At 46.4% G+C, this 17,023-nt stretch overlaps 1 protein-coding gene across 1 annotated transcript in view; it reads left to right on the top strand.

Moving 5' to 3' along the window:
* LAMA1 (laminin subunit alpha 1) overlaps window positions 1-17,023 on the top strand; it is a 979,910-nt gene that overhangs the window by 177,391 nt on the left and 785,496 nt on the right. The window contains exons 4-6 of the mRNA XM_069219856.1: window positions 5,181-5,423; window positions 11,762-11,941; window positions 12,586-12,675. Coding sequence (XP_069075957.1) covers window positions 5,181-5,423; window positions 11,762-11,941; window positions 12,586-12,675 — 513 coding nt within the window. The remainder of the gene's footprint in view (window positions 1-5,180; window positions 5,424-11,761; window positions 11,942-12,585; window positions 12,676-17,023) is intronic.

The following is a 17,023-nucleotide window of genomic DNA, read 5'->3' as shown; positions in this document are numbered from 1 at the left end:
CCATGAATGCTTTTCGCTTACAGAGAGGCGCCTCAGAAGGGAGTAGGGTTCTCACCCTTTGAACTTCTGTTTGGCCACCCTGTAAGGGGACCACTAGCTCTTGTGAAAGAAGGCTGGGAGAGACTTCTTCATGAGCCTAAACAAGACATAGTGGACTATGTACTTCGCCTTCGCTCAAGGATGGCAGAGTACATGGAAAAGGCAAGTAAAAACCTTGAGGCCAGCCAACAGCTCCAGAAGTTTTGGTATGACCAAAAGGCTGCACTGGTTGAATTTCAACCAGGGCAGAAAGTCTGGGTTCTGGAGCCTGTGGCTCCCACGGCACTCCAGGACAGATGGAGTGGCCCTTACCCAGTGCTAGAGAAGAAGGGTCAGGTCACCTACCTGGTGGACCTGGGCACTAGCAGGAGCCCCAAGAGGGTGATCCATGTGAACCGCCTTAAGCTCTTCCATGACAGGGCTGATGTGAATCTGTTGATGGTAACAGATGAGGATCAGGAAGCCCTGAAACAAGCAATGTGCACAGCACCAGTTCTAAAAGCTCCAGATTACTCCAAGCAGTTCATTGTGCAGACAGATGCCTCTGAACATGGGATAGGGGCAGTTTTGTCCCAAACAAATGAAGATGGCCTTGACCAGCCTGTTGCTTTCATTAGCAGGAGGTTACTCCCCAGGGAGCAGCGTTGGAGTGCCATTGAGAGGGAGGCCTTTGCTGTGGTTTGGTCCCTGAAGAAGCTGAGACCATACCTCTTTGGTACTCACTTTGTAGTTCAAACTGACCACAGACCTCTCAGATGGCTGATGCAAATGAAAGGTGAAAATCCAAAACTGTTGAGGTGGTCCATCTCCCTACAGGGAATGGACTTTATAGTGGAACACAGACCTGTGACTGCCCATGCCAATGCAGATGGCCTTTCCAGGTTCTTCCACTTAGAAAATGAAGACTCTCTTGGGAAAGGTTAGTCTCATCCTCTTTTGTTTGGGGGGGGGGGTTGTGTAAGGAAATGCCTCCTTGGCATGGTTACCCCCTGACTTTTTGCCTTTGCTGATGCTATGTTTTGAATTGAAACTGTGCTGAGGCCTGCTAACCAGGCCCCAGCACCAGTGTTCTTTCCCTAACCTGTACTTTTGTTTTCACAATTGGCACACCCTGGCATCCAGGTAAGTCCCTTGTAACTGGTACCCCTGGTACCAAGGGCCCTGATGCCAGGGAAGGTCTCTAAGGGCTGCAGCATATCTTATGCCACCCTGGGGACCCCTCACTCAGCACAGACACACTGCTTGCCAGCTTGTGTGTGCTGGTGAGGACAAAACGAGTAAGTCGACATGGCACTCCCCTCAGGGTGCCATGCCAACCTCACACAGCCTATGTAGTATAGATAAGTCACCCCTCTAGCAGGCCTTACAGCCCTAAGGCAGGGTGCACTATACCATAGGTGAGGGCACCAGTGCATGAGCACTGTGCCCCTACAGTGTCTAAGCAAAACCTTAGACATTGTAAGTGCAGGGTAGCCATAAGAGTATATGGTCTGGGAGTCTGTCAAACACGAACTCCACAGCACCATACTGGCTACACTGAAAACTGGGAAGTTTGGTATCAAACTTCTCAGCACAATAAAGGCACACTGATGCCAGTGTACATTTTATTGTAAAATACACCCCAGAGGGCACCTTAGAGGTGCCCCCTGAAACCTTAACCAACTATCCGTGTAGGCTGACTGGTTTTAGCAGCCTGCCACACTCGAGACATGTTGCTGGCCACATGGGGAAAGTGCCTTTGTCACTCTGTGGCTGGTAACAAAGCCTGCACTGGGTGGGGATGCTATCACCTCCCCCAGGCAGGAGCTGTAACACCTGGCGGTGAGCCTCAAAGGCTCACCCCCTTTGTTCCAGCACCACAGGGCATTCCAGCTAGTGGAGTTGCCCGCCCCCTCCGGCCACGGCCCCACTTTTGGCAGCAAGGCCGGAGGAGATAATGAGAAAAACAAGGAGGAGTCACTGACCAGTCAGGACAGCCCCTAAGGCAACCTGAGCTGAAGTGACTCTGACTTTTAGGAATCCTCCATCTTGCAGATGGAGGATCCCCCCAATAGGGATAGGAATGTGACCCCCTCCCCTTGGGAGGGGGCACAAAAAGGGTGTAGCCACCCTCAGGGCTAGTAGCCATTGGCTACTGCCCTCCCTGACCTAAACACACCCCTAAATTCTGTATTTAGGGGCTCCCCTGAACCTAGGAACTCAGATTCCTGCACCCTAAGAAGAAGAGGACTGCTGAGCTGAAAAACCCTGCAGAGAAGACGAAGACACCAACTGCCTTGGCCCCAGCTCTACCGGCCTGTCTCCCCCTTCGGAAGAAAACTGCTCCAGCGACGCTTTCCCCAGGACCAGCGACCTCTGAATCCTCAGAGGACTGCCCTGCTCTAAAAGGACCAAGAAACTCCTGAGAACAGCGGCCCTGTTCAACAAAGACTGCAACTTTGTTTCCAGAGGAGCAACTTTAAAGACCCCTGCAATTCCCGCCAGAAGCGTGAGACTTGCAACACTGCACCCGGCGACCCTGACTCGACTGGTGGAGAAACAACACTTCAGGGAGGACCCTCCGGCGACTCCGAGACTGTGAGTAACCAAAGTTGTCCCCCCTGAGCCCCCACAGCGACGCCTGCAGAGGGAATCCCGAGGCTCCCCTTGACCGCGACTGCCTGACTCTCAGATCCCGACGCCTGGAAAAGACCCTGCACCCGCAGCCCCCAGGACCTGAAGGATCGGAACTCCAGTGCAGGAGTGACCCCCAGGAGTCCCTCTCCCTTGCCCAGGTGGTGGCTACCCCGAGGAGCCCCCCCCTTGCCTGCCTGCACCGCCGAAGAGACCCATTGGTCTACCATTGATTCCTATTACAAACCCGACGCTTGTTTGCACACTGCACCCGGCCGCCCCCGCGCTGCTGAGGGTGTACTTTCTGTGTGGACTTGTGTCCGCCCCGGTGCCCTACAAAACCCCACTAGTCTGCCCTCCGAAGAGGCGGGTACTTACCTGCTGGCAGACTGGAACCGGGGCACCCCCTTCTCCATTGAAGCTTATGCATTTTGGGCACCACTTTGAACTCTGCACCTGACCGGCCCTGAGCTGCTGGTGTGGTGACTTTGGGGTTGCTCTGAACCCCCAACGGTGGGCTACCTTGGACCCAAATTTGAACCCCGTATTGCCTGGGTGTATGTACAACAAATGCTTAACACTACTCCTTTGATAAGCCTACTGATCGACCACACTACCACAAAATAGAGCATTGGTATTATCTCTTTTGCCACTATCTTACCTCTAAGGAGAACCCTTGGACTCTGTGCATACTATTCCTTACTTTGAAATAGTGCATACAGAGCCAACTTCCTACACTGTGCAAATGTATGGTTATTTCAATTGGAAATGCATTGTGCCTTTATTGTGCTGAGAAGTTTGATACCAAACTTCCCAGTTTTCAGTGTAGCCATTATGGAGCTGTGGAGTTCGTTTTTGACAGACTCCCAGCCCATATACTCTTATGGCTACCCTGCACTTACAATGTTTAAGGTTTTGCTTAGACACTGTAGGGGCATAGTGCTCATGCACCTATGCCCTCACCTGTGGTATAGTGCACCCTGCCTTAGGGCTGTAAGGCCTGCTAGAGAGGTGACTTACCTATGCCACAGGCAGTGTGAGGTTGGCATGGCACCCTGAGGGGAGTGCCATGTCGACTTAGTCATTTTCTCCCCACCAGCACACACAAGCTGGCAAGCAGTGTGTCTGTGCTGAGTGAGGGGTCCCTAGGGTGGCATAAGACATGCTGCAGCCCTTAGAGACCTTCCCTGGCATCAGGGCCCTTGGTACCAGGGGTACCAGTTACAAGGGACTTACCTGGGTGCCAGGGTTGTGCCAATTGTGGAGACATTGGTACATTTTAGGTGAAAGAACACTGGTGCTGGGGGGCCTGGTTAGCAGGGTCCCAGCACACTTCTCAGTCAAGTCAGCATCAGTATCAGGCAAAAAGTCGGGGGTAACTGCAACAGGGAGCCATTTCTTTACACATTGTCTATAATAGTAGTGCACTACTACACCATGCATACTCCACTTTACCTCACTCCACTCTACGCTGCACCACTCCATGTCACTCCACTCTACTCTGCACCACTCCACTCTACGCCACTCCACTCTATGCCACTCCACTCTCCGTCACTGCACTCTACTCTGCAATGCTCCACTCTGTGCCACTGCACTTTATTACACTTCACTGTGTGCCTCTCTACTGTGCACCACTCTACTTCATGCCAATGCACTCTACACCACTCTGCACCACTACACTTCACACCACCCCAGTCTAGGCCAATCCATTGTACTCTAAACCACTCCACTCTGTGCCACTCTGCTCTATGCCACTCCACACCGCACTACTCTGCCACACTGCACTCAATGTCACTGCACTCTAAGCCAATGCACTCTATGCTAGTGCACTCTACTCTGTATCACTCGACTCTACGCCACTACACTCTATGATTGTCCACTCTACGCCACCCTAATCTCCTCTGCACCCCTGCACTCAACACCACTCTATGCCACTCTACTCTACATCACTGCACTGTGCTCTGCACCACTCTGCTCTACGACACTTCACTATACTCTGTAACAGTCCATTGTATGCCACTCTACTCCTCTCTGCGCCTCTTCAATATCTGCTCAGCCCCTCCACTCTACACACTGCACTCTACACCACTTTACTGTACTCTGCACCACTCTGCTCTGTGCCACTGCACTCTATACTACTCTAAACCACTGCACTCCACACCAATGTACTCTATGCCCATTAACTCTGCATCACTACACGTTGCCAATGTACTTTACTCTGCAACACTTTATGCCACTTAATGCCACTCTATGCTACTCCACGCCACTCTCCTGTATGCCACAAACTATTAGCTATGCTGAACAGCAGCCATGCTGGTGCACAACATAGCTAAAAAACACATTGGAAAAGCCAATGGCTGTTGTAAAGACGAGACCTACTGACTTTGACAATGATTTATGTTAAACATGTACTGAAATGAATGAGTATTTGCAAACGTTGTCGGTTATCAATCTCTTTCAGAGTGCACACGCATTCCCAATGTCTTAGTACTCTTCATAGAATTTATTGATGTTTTAATTCTTGTTAGGTCTTTCGAGTTGCATATATCATCATCAAAGCTGCAAATTCACCTCGACCTGGGAACTGGATTTTGGAGCGCTCGATTGACGGTGTTGACTTCACCCCATGGCAGTATTATGCCATCAGTGATACAGAATGCTTAACTCGATATAATATAACCCCAAGACTTGGGCCACCCACATACAAGAGGGATAACGAAGTGATCTGCACATCCTACTACTCCCGGCTCGTCCCCTTGGAACATGGAGAGGTATGAGACTCATTTGTTAAATTAGTATCACAAATGTTTGAGACTCTCCTATTTTTGTTTTTGTTGCTGCTTTGTCAATTGTCACAGTTAGCAAGTCACACTATTACAATGTCTCAGAGATATGCCTTTCAAATGCTTAATTCCCAGATTGCTCAGGATTATTGCTTTTCATGTGATAATTGAATATTCTTGTGTAGTAAATGTCATCTTTGGAACTATGTACCTTGTTTTACACGCGTTTAAGACTAATGTGATGGAAAAGTATTTTTAAAACTTTCTGGCCACCTGGAAGCTATAAGAACATTAGAAGACAGGGATGATAGAGTGTCCATTTGTACGATTTATAGGCAGGTAACCACTTCCCACAACAATCGAGAAGAAATTAACCAATTCATGGTTATTTTGATGGGACTCATGGGCCTTGTTATGTTGGAAACCATCATCAACATAAATCGTCACAAAATTTGTCACTTCACTTGATAATCTGCTAATTCACAAATCTTGGGGTAATTTGTATGTTACTTGAAAATATTCGGGAAGTCCGTAGATGTTTTCCTCTCTTTTTGTCGTGACATGACCGAACTATTTTTTCTGTCAAGCCACTGCATTACAGCATGTGCGGTGATTCTTGAATACTAGTTCTCACACTATTTTTTTCCACACTTGACATTGTGAGAAATCCTCCATAAAAGAAGTGGAGCTAGTACGTTTGCCATTAGATTGTACACATCAATGCAAAGTGAAATTCTTTTAAGCCAGGTCTTTATTAAACTGTAAAAGAAGCCTTTTTTTAACAGGGAACACCTGGACTGCAAGATCAAAGCTCCCATATTGTGCAGTGTTCTCGTCCCCAGGAACTCTGACATAATCCCTCTCATTGTTAAAGGGTAGCGTCATTCAAGATGTGCAGTCTCCCTGTCAATTGTTCTTGTAATTAATGAAGTCTATTCATGGCGCTTTCTGTAATTTATTTCAGCTGCATAATGAAACAAGGCAATAAAATCAGTGAGGAGGCTGTTGTCGTGGCAGTCAACTGAACATTATTCGATGGCTTGCATTCATGATAGCTCAGTTCCCAGGCACAAACAATAGATAGGTGCTGTTGTTTTTGCAGTAAACACATGTTAGTATTTTGCCAAAAATGTAATATATCATGAACCCAGAAAACAAGTGCAAGACACATTGCTTGTTTTAATTGAAGTTATGACGCAGAAGATATTGCTTCTATAGTACATAGTTGCTGAAAGAAAAGTTAAAGATGAGATGATTGAGATGACCTTTGTGCAACATTTGTATTTAAAAATGTTGAATTTCAACATTTTTGTAGACAATCCACTGGCATAGCGTCAGCTCTTTTCAAAGCAGATCCAAAAACCAAAGCCATTTCGATATAGATTAAGAAAGCTATTTTTCGGGATGTATTTCAGGAATTTAGGCTTAGCAATCAGAGCTGACCCAATTTTGGAGTAACCCACCTGATCTCTTCGGCAATGCTGGAGGATTTTTGCAAAGGATTGACTGTCTCAGGAAAAGACAGCTAATAAGATGGCTGAATCACACTGTGGCTTAATTTGACACCTGGAGTCAACAATACTGTGATGATAATTGTCCGCACAACTCAGATTTCACCTAAGGAATGGGAATTTCCTTGGAAATCGGTTTTTCATATGTGTTTTCAGGGGTAATTCCTAAATTCAAGGCCTTTTTCATGTATACTGTGGGAAGTTGGCTCTGTATATACTATTTCAAAGTAAGAAATAGTGTGCACAGAGTCCAAGGGTTCCCCTTAGAGGTAAGATAGTGGCAAAATTAGATAATTCTGATGCTCTATTTTGTGGTAGTGTGGTCGAGCAGTAGGCTTATCAGAGGGTAGTGTTAAGCATTTGTTGTACACACACAGGCAATAAATGAGGAACACACACTCAAAGACGTACTCCAGGCCAATAGGTTTTTATATAGAAAAATATATTTTCTTATTTTATTTTAAGAACCATAGGTTCAGGATTTGAAATAAACACATAAAATGCAAGGTACTTCACACAGGTAAGTTAGGAACTTTGAATAAAAGCAATATCATATACAGCCTTTGTTAAAATGGCAATAAGCTATTTTAAAAGTGGACACAGTGCAAAAATCAACAGTTCCTGGGGGAGGTTTGTAAAGGTTAGGTTGTGAGGTAAGTAAGACACTTACAAGTCTCAGTTCCTGGGCATAGGCAGCCCACCTTTGGGGGTTCAAGGCAACCCCAAAGTTACCACACCAGCAGCACAGGGCCAGTCAGGTGCAGAGTTCAAAGAGGTTCCCAAAACACATAGGCGGCTATGAAGAACAGGGGTGCTCTGGTTCCAGTCTGCCAGCAGGTAAGTACCCGCGTCCTCGGGGGGCAGACCAGGGGGGTTTTGTAGAGCACTGGGGGGACACAAGTAGGCACACAAAACACACCCTCAGTGGCACAGGGGCGGCCGGGTGCAGTGTGCAAAGCAGGCATCGGGTTTTGGATAGGATTCAATAAAGGGACCCGGGGGTCACTCTAGCGGTGCAGGAAGGCACGGGGGCTTCTCGGGACAGCCACCACCTGGGCTAGGCAGTGGGTCGCCTGGGTGTCACTCCTGCACTGAGGTTCGGGTTCTTCAGGTCCTGGGGGCTGCGGGTGCAGTGCTGGTTCCAGGCGTCGGGTCCTGTGTTACAGGCAATCGCGGTCAGGGGGAGCCTCTGGATTCTCTCTGCAGGCGTCGCTGTGGGGGGCTAAGGGGGTCGTCTCAGGGTACTCACGGTCTCGCAGTCGCTGGGGAGTCCTCCCTGTGGTGTTTGTTCTCTGGATCTCGAGCCGGGGGCGTTGGGTGCAGAGTGTGAAGTCTCACACTTCTGGCGGGAAACGTGAGTTCTTTAAAAGTTGCTTCTTTGTTGCAAAGAAGTGGCTGGTGTTGAGCAGAGCAGCTGCTCACAGGAGTTTCTTGGTTCTTTAGTCCAGGGCAGTCCTCTGAGGCTTCAGGGGTCACTGGTCCCTGTCAGATGCGTCGCTGGTCGCAGGTTTTCGAATCAGGAGACAGGCCGGTAGGGCTGGGGCTAAAGCAGTCCTTCTTGTTCCTTCAGGTTGCAGGAATCGGATTTCCTGGGTTCTGGGGTGCCCCTAAATACTGAATTTAGGGGTGTGTTTAGGTCAGGAGGGCAGTAGCCAAAGGCTACTGTCCTGGAGGGTGGCTACACCCTCTTTGTGCCTCCTCCCTGAGGGGAGGAGGGCACATCCCTGGGAATCCTCCAAAACTAAGATGGAGGATTTCTAAAGGCAGGGGTCCCCTCAGCTCAGGACACCTTATGGGCTGTCCTGACTGGTGGGTAACTCCTCCTTGTTTTTCTCATTATCTCCTCCAGCCTTGCCGCCAAAAGTGGGGGCAGTGGCCGGAGGGGCGGGCATCTCCACTAGCTGGGATGCCCTGGGGCGCTGTAACAAAAGGGGTGAGGCTCACCGCCAGGTGTTGGAGTTCCTGCAGGGGGAGGTGAGAAGCACTTCCACCCAGTACAGGCTTTGTTCCTGGCCACAGAGTGACAAAGGCACTCTCCCCATGTGGCCAGCAACATATCTGGTGTGTGGCAGGGTGGCAGAAACTGGCCAGCCTACACTAGAAGTCGGGTTGGTATTCAGGGGGCATCTCTAAGATGCCCTCTGGGTGTATGTTACAATAAATTGCACACTGGCATCAGTGTGCATTTATTGTACTGAGAAGTTTGATACCAAACTTCCCAGTTTTCAGTGTAGCCATTATGGAATTGTGGAGTTCGTGTTTGACACACTCCCAGACCATATACTCTCATGGCTACCCTGCACTTACAATGTCTAAGGTTTTGCTTAGACACTGTAGGGGCATAGTGCTCATGCACCTATTCCCTCACCTGTGGTATAGTGCACCCTGCCTTAGGGCTCTAAGGCCTGCTAGAGGGGTGACTTACCTATGCCACAGGCAGTGTGAGGTTGGCATGGCACTCTGAGGGGAGTGCCATGTCGACTTAGTCTTTTTCTTCCCACCATCACACACAAGCTGTGAGGCATTGCTGAGTGAGGGGTCCCCAGGGTGGCCTAAGACATGCTGCAGCCCTTAGAGACCTTCCCTGGCATCAGGGCCCTGGTACCAGGGGTACCAGTTACAAGGGACTTATCTGTGTGCCAAGGCTGTGCCAATTGTGGAGGCAAAGGTACAGTTTAGGGAAAGAACACTGGCGCAGGGGCCTGGTTAGCGGGGTCCCAGCACACTTTCAATCAAAACTTAGCATCAGCAAAGGCAAAATGTTAGGGGGTAACCATGCCAAGGAGGCATTTCCTTACATATACATTATGGCAGTTTTGACTCCGAAAAGGTAGCTTCAGAAACCCATTCGGTAATACTGCAAGTGAAATTTCTACATTGCTTCGAAATTATCTTTTGGGCAGAATCTCTCCTTTCTGCCCAAATGGTAAATTCTAAGTGACTCAGTATGAGGATTTATGCGGTTTGCAGTTGTGCTTACATTTCTTGCACAATACTGATTCAAGTCATTTTGTTTCTTAATTCACATACCACCATTTGACAACGGCAGGGTAGGCTGAAGCATGAGTGTATTAAAAGCATGCATTTGTTGGGGTGATGTAGAGGAATCAGTTGTCTAGTTTCCTTTAAGTATTTATTCCGCACTAAACTAAACTGAGAATGCCATGGCTTAAAATCCATTCTTTTGACATGTAGGGTTGGTACGGTTTCTTTTGCTGTAACCACAGAATGGACATGTTAAGACAGAAAAGTCCTCTGCAAGGTAATGGACCTGCACCCCTGCCCTGAGTGCCCTACTCTACTGATGTCTGGATCCATAATGCTGATTTTAATATCATGCTTGTTCCCCATGGCATGGGCCTGTATCACAGATTCAAGTCTTGTGTGACAGGTGTGGGTGTCCAGGTCCAGTAGACAATCCTGTTGAGTGGATTCCCTTAACAAAGTGTGAGGACATGGGTTGTTGCCTGTGCGCAGGAAAATGTCAGTGACCTTTATATGCCAGATGAGGGCCACTGGGAAGTGAGCCTTGATCTTTGCTGTACTGAACGTTATTGCCCGTGAGCAGTAAGGAACTGGTCCTGCTGTAAGTCAGGAAGGGCCACCGTGAAGTAAGCTGTGATCTTCGCTGTGCCAAGTGTGTGATTGCTTTACTGCAATGAGGGATCAGTGACCCCCTTTGCCAGGAGGGGCCACCGCAAGGGAACCTACTGTGTTGATCAGGCTGGAGCCTGTGTGCAGTGGAGAAACGATGCTCCGTATGCCAGAAGAGGTCATCGGGACCAAGCAAGAAACGTGATCTCGTTGGGATCGTCAATGGAGGAGAAAAGCAACCATGAGAACTCTTGCGACCTGCACTGTGACAAAGGATCAGAATCAGGAACTTCACACTACTCCCCCAACTCCCTATGGAACAGACCAAGGAACTTACCCAACTTGGAGGAGCCATGATGAACCTCAGGTGGCTGCGGCTGCACGGCCACATATGAGGAACTTGAGGACCTGTCGGGCACAGTCCGCCTGGGCCGTATGCACTGAACTCACTTGAATCAGCCATTGCTTCTCCAGTGCACATGGAGGGGATACACTCAAAAACTCGGGTAGCTTCTCTATCCTTTGTAACAGTAGTAAGACCAGCACCACACATAGCCAACCACTGGTACTGCAATGGAGGCAGTGATGTAAAGGTTAACCAAAAAGGAAATAATGTAAATTAAAAAGATAGTTAAACATATAATTAGATTTAATTTAATGTTAATATATAAATGATACATATTTTTGATGTAATTATAATTTGATCAACTTTATTTGCATTTAAAAAATATTGCAGAAATAACTTTCATTAAATATAATTAAATTACTTTTAATTAACTATATACACCACTTTTACGAATTTTTTATGCATAATAAACTAGGTGGGAATTTAGTTTTTTAATTTAAACTTGACAAAATGAATGTATTTATTTTAATATATTTACAATAAGTAAAGATTTAATTCAAAATGTAGTTAATAGTTCTGTAGATTTTTTTCTTTAGTTCTTCATACTTTTTCCAAGCTTAATAATCTCTCTTTTACCATCATTTTGCATCATTGATAAGTGTCATGTTTTTAAACTTATAACATTTACTTAAACATGCTTTGCTTAATGATTTCTTGCTGGTATGAAACGCTATGTAGTGGATTTATATGTTCAATTGTTATGTGCTGTTTTTGAAAAGCAGATGTGTTTTGATAGTATCATGGTGTCCTCAGTAAAGCTGTAACAAAAGCTTGTATTCTATTGGCTAAACATGGCGTCTTGTCACCCACCATAGATTCACACATCCCTAATCAATGGCAGACCAAGCGCTGATGATTTGTCCCCAGCTTTATTGGACTTCACGTCTGCTCGATATATCCGCCTACGTTTGCAGCGTATTAGAACACTCAACGCCGACCTCATGACGCTGAATCGGCGAGATCTCAAGGATGTTGATCCTATCGTTACTAGAAGGGTAAGTGAACCCCTTTGGTTTCTGCATCAGCTGCTGCATACATTGACCGCAATGAGAATCAACAAATTCTAAAGGTTTTCAGGTATCTTTACAAATGAAATTATGAGCGTATTCTTACAAAGTGCCGACAAAACACCATGGCCTTCAGGATGCTGAATAAAATAAAATGAGATTTAATCTGCATCATTAACAGATTTTGTTCTTCTATGAAACCATGATCCAATTTAGGTTTCAGTGGCTGCGTTAGAAAGTGGAACAAAACAGGAGCATTTACTCAATTATGATTCTTAACATAACGTAACATATTTTAAAGTGTAATAATTACAATTGTTTTATTTTTGTGATGCCTTCTGGTAAATTTACCAAAATGTGACAGAATTACCATACTTCAAATATTACATTAATGATTGTCATACTTCATTTTTTTTTTTAATTGAGTGAGCTCTTTAGTTGGTGAAGAAGGCAACTTAAAACCCTATAAGGTCGTTCATGCAGCCTTTTATCTTTTAGTCAATAGAACACAGACTTTGCTGCTCATTATTACACCACCGTGGGTTTGGTATTAGAGTCATTGAAGTTAGAGAAACAATGTGTCTTTTGGTGGCAAAAACATGGCTTATGTTGTATTTTCTATTTTTCTGCAGTATTACTATTCTATAAAAGACATCTCAGTCGGAGGCATGTGTATTTGCTATGGCCATGCTAGAAGCTGCCCTTGGGATGAAACTACAAAGGTAAGAAGTTTAAAATTTGTTTTTTATAAGTGATATCTCATAAATAAATCATAGAAACACTTAGATTCACCCCAGCTTTAATTGAGAATAAACAAACCGTTGCTGTAGGGAGCACAAACTCTGATATTCTTTTACAGAAGATAAAATGTTGAAAATGCACATTTCGCCCATTAATTTGGGGGTTGCTTTTGCCCAGTTGAAATGCCTTCAGGTAATATTTCAATATGTTTCTAAAGTTTTTTTTTTTGTTTGAAATTCTTTGATCGATGGACCCATCCTTGCGAGGAGAAGATTTTCCCTGATTTCAGTCATTATCTGTGCACCAAAATCGAGATATTACAGGCACGCCTCTGGAATGGGAAATAGCTACATACATTCAGGTTTACCTTCTCTAAATCTGCCTAGTCTTTTCAGATTAATGGAGATTGTTCACAGTTGTTTACTAGCTTGTGAAAGAAGGTGGTATATGGTAGCAGGAGGCACAGTAGAAATCATGAATGGGGGTCTAAGGATCTTCTGTCGGCATCAGGGTACAAGAGGCCAAGCCTAGTCTCGTGAAATGTTGTCTGCTTTTCACCAGGGCTTCTGCTGTTGTAATTTATGAACTTGCATCAACCTTGGGGTGTCAGAGAGCCAGGAGAGCCATGCATCTCATTAAGGTTTGCCTTGACAGTCTGCCCTGTGATGCTGTAGAAGGCAGACAAAAGCCACGCTTTGCTGCTAACCACAGACCCTGCCATCAGCAAACAAGCCATGCCAGGTTTTATCAGGTGCATAATTGCACCTGATAAAACTGGACCCTTTGCTTCTGTACCCAGAGTTACCGGTTTTGCAGTGTGAATCGTCCTGGATACATTATTATACCATTTTTAGTCTTTTTGTTTTGAGTGAGTGTCATTGTCAAACATTTGGTGCTGTGTTCCTCCTTTACAAGCATCAGGAGGTTCACTGCGAGGTTGCCATCTTCAGATTTTTTTTGCCACTGTTGAGTCTGAATGCAAAGGAGATAACTCTCTGATGGGATAAATAAGAAGGGGAATTTAAAGAAAAAAAGACCAATTTCCTTCACCGCTGAATATTGAGCCCTGGGTACGTGAAGGACAATCATCACCATTTTCCACTGAAAACCTCTGTGTTTGCAACCTTGAAACCTCACACAATTGTCGACCACATGGACCAGAAAATGCATTTGGGGCATGGAGGACGCACCATTCAGGTCTCCCCTAAATGCCATCACAAGTTTGCTCAGAAAGACAACCACCACGTCTGCAACATGTGCCTAACTATGGATCATGTATCAGAGGGCTCTGATGCCCGAGTTGAATTCTAGCCATAGATACTCTAGGTTAGAGAAAAATAGAGGAGGTGCAATATGCCATGACAAATGTGCAGAAGTGAACTCCCAGGAAAGAGTCAGGGGCCTACAGTGAGGACAATGCATGCAAGGACACCGAGATGGATCAGAGACATGACTGAGATGGCGAGAGAATCGACCTCCAAAGGAAGAAACCACCAAAAAGATCGACAGCGAAGGACACGAGAAGTCCAAACACGGACAAAGCTGAGAGTGTGGAATCCAAACAACCCAATCCAACATCAACTTCAAAATCCATGACTTTGGATGGCACGCATAAACCCAGAGAACCCCTTGGATCCAAACCCAAGGATACTGCAGGAGGCAAGCCCTCGAAATCGGCCATTAAAGCGTGGGTTGTGAGAAGGAATCCTACAAGGTAGAAAAGGAGAACTTTGGAACTCTTGATCAGGAGGAAAAAGTAGTATGAGGACTCCTTTAAGGGACTTAGAATACCCTTCAGCCCTCGAAGGAAAAACACATTTGAGGTTGAGGAGCTAGAGCTGCCAGAGTTGCCAGAACTGGTGATAGAACTGGAAGAAGAAAGTTTTGAGTATGAGGAGGACTTAGAGGACAGAACGTGTCAGTAGGAAACATTCAAAGTAGACACCTCGGGGGAGGGATGGCAGGGCTTGGACACTGACTCACCAGAGGAGGAAGTCAACACCTACCTCTGGAGACCCTCACTGCCCAACGACATCGCTGTCTACAACACAGTAGTTAAGAGGGCTGCTGACACAGGAGACAAACAAGAGAAAGAAAAAGCAAAATCATGTTTCCAGCTGGAAACTCTATTACTTTTGCAGTGAAAGTCTTAATTTTTGCCCATGCTACTATGTGTGTTGGACCAGGGCAGAGAAGCTATTAGGAAATCAGCACCAGCAAAAGTAGTTACCACAAGAGTCAACTAATACATATAGTCCACTCAAGACCCCAAATACATCAGGGGAAGTGCTATTGTAGGAAGCGGGCTCTCTATATAGTGCACTAAAATAAAGTACAATGTGCAGAGTTCAGTAAATCCCCAATTGGTATTGAAGAGGTAGAAGTAGATGGGAATAATGCTCTATTTTTTGTTAGTATGGGCGAGAAGTTAGGCTTATCAAAGGGTAGTGCTAAGCAATTGTTGTACTCACAGAGGCAATAAGTGAGACACACACTCAAAGAATCAATCCAAGACCAATTTAGGAAAAGAACAATTCGTTTTATATATGTTTCAAACCCAAGAACTACGTAATCAGGTAAGTAGATTTTCAAGCATAAATACTTTGCAGTTTCAAAAATAGACAGTGCAATTTTCAAAGTTCTCTCAATGTTATTCTATGGAGGAAAAACAATGTTCAGCGAGCACAGGGTTAACAACGACTTACAAAGCCAATCTCAGGGAGTTAAGGTAAGTACTGGGCACTGATCAGACCCACACCAACAGGTTACACTGGGGGCACTGCAGCGGCTGGGTGCAGAAGTGCAGCAAGGCATCGAGTGCCCTATGGTTTCCTATGGGAGACTGACCCCATGACAAACAGGCTGCAGTCTCTGGCTGGAAAGCCAGTCAGTAGCAATAAACAGGTAGGTAGTAGACTTGGAGTGCTCAAGTACGTAGGTGCACCTTTGGTCCTCTTCTCCTGTGCCTGGGGTGACGGATGCAGGGGTTTCTTTTGGTGTTGGGGTTTCTCGTCCAGAAGCACTCGCAGTCAGGGCTGAAGGTGTCATGGGGGAGTCCGGCAGGGGTGGACACAAGCTCTCAGGAGCTGGGGGACGCGTTGGCACTGATGACCCAACGTAGCTGGGGTCAGGGGTCACAGGTTCAGTGACTGCTGTAGGTGTTGGGCTTTCTCTTACCATCAGACTGGGGGAGAGGGGCCAGCATGCAGGGGCTGCAGGCAACTTGGATGAGTCCACTAGGGGTGACAATCAGGTGTACTTGGGTTCAGGACAGCTGGGGAGCCCTGCTAGCACCGTTGGTGGGCTTCTTACCGGGTTGAGGTCATTGGATGTAGAGGTAACTTCATGTGTCAGGTTTCCAGGCTGCAGAATCCTTGTTGGATAATTTGTTGCTGAGCAGGTCCGCTTCTCACTGGAGTCTGAGTCTTTTTAGAATGCAGGCAGGCTTCCTGGGTTTCTTGAAGCTGCAGCTGCAGGGAAAGTATTTTTGTGCATAGTTTGGCGAGGTTAGCAGGCAGGCCGGAAGGGCTGGTACTGGTCAGCTGTTTCTTCTTCCTCCTCTTCTACGAGGTTGACACTTCTTTGTCCTTCTTCTTCGTAGATATTCAGGACTTGAGTTCTAGGGTTCAGGGGTGCCACCCATATACTCAATTTAGAGACGTTACAAGGAGTGCCAGGCAGTAGCCAATGAGCTGACCACCTTAGGGTGTAACTATACACATCTTATGACCACTTCCGATGGGAAGTGGGCATAATCCTATCCCTAGTGGCCTAATTCCTTCCAAGAAAAATGGAGGAATTTGAAAAGTAGTGTCCACTTCAGCTTGTCCACCTTAGGCGTGTGACTGCTCCTAATTTAACTCATTTTCCCACCTGTGCTGCAGCCAAAGGTGGGTTCAGGACAGGAGGGTTGGTCATCTCCCCCATCTAGAGAGACTTGTGTTGCATTTCAAAGGCAGCAATGCCTTTGAAGCTCCCCACCCTGGAATGTCCATCATGCTCTGGACTATGTCTTATCACCTCTTCCCAGAGCTGGCCTTTGTTCTGGGCCTCAGAGAGTGTTGACCCTCACCTCAGGTGGCCAGAACCCGGTCTAGGGTGGCTGCACTGGTTGTTTAGCAATACAAAAGGATGTAGGAGTACTTTTCAGCAGCTTGAAGATTCCTGGATTCACATGCAACTCTGCTACCTCCATCAGAAAGCGAATACAACATTTTAAACAGGAGAGTGGGAATGTGAATATAGCATGAAGGAAGCGATGACCAAAGAAAAGAAAAAAGCCAAGTAAAAAAGAAAACAATTCTGAAAATGGTGAGAATGCTGTGGGGC

This window comes from Pleurodeles waltl, chromosome 2_2, assembly GCF_031143425.1.
Source record: "Pleurodeles waltl isolate 20211129_DDA chromosome 2_2, aPleWal1.hap1.20221129, whole genome shotgun sequence".
NCBI lineage: Eukaryota > Metazoa > Chordata > Amphibia > Caudata > Salamandridae > Pleurodeles > Pleurodeles waltl.
The sequence above is the reverse complement of the archived record's forward strand: the minus strand, read 5'-3'. Positions and strand labels throughout refer to the sequence as shown.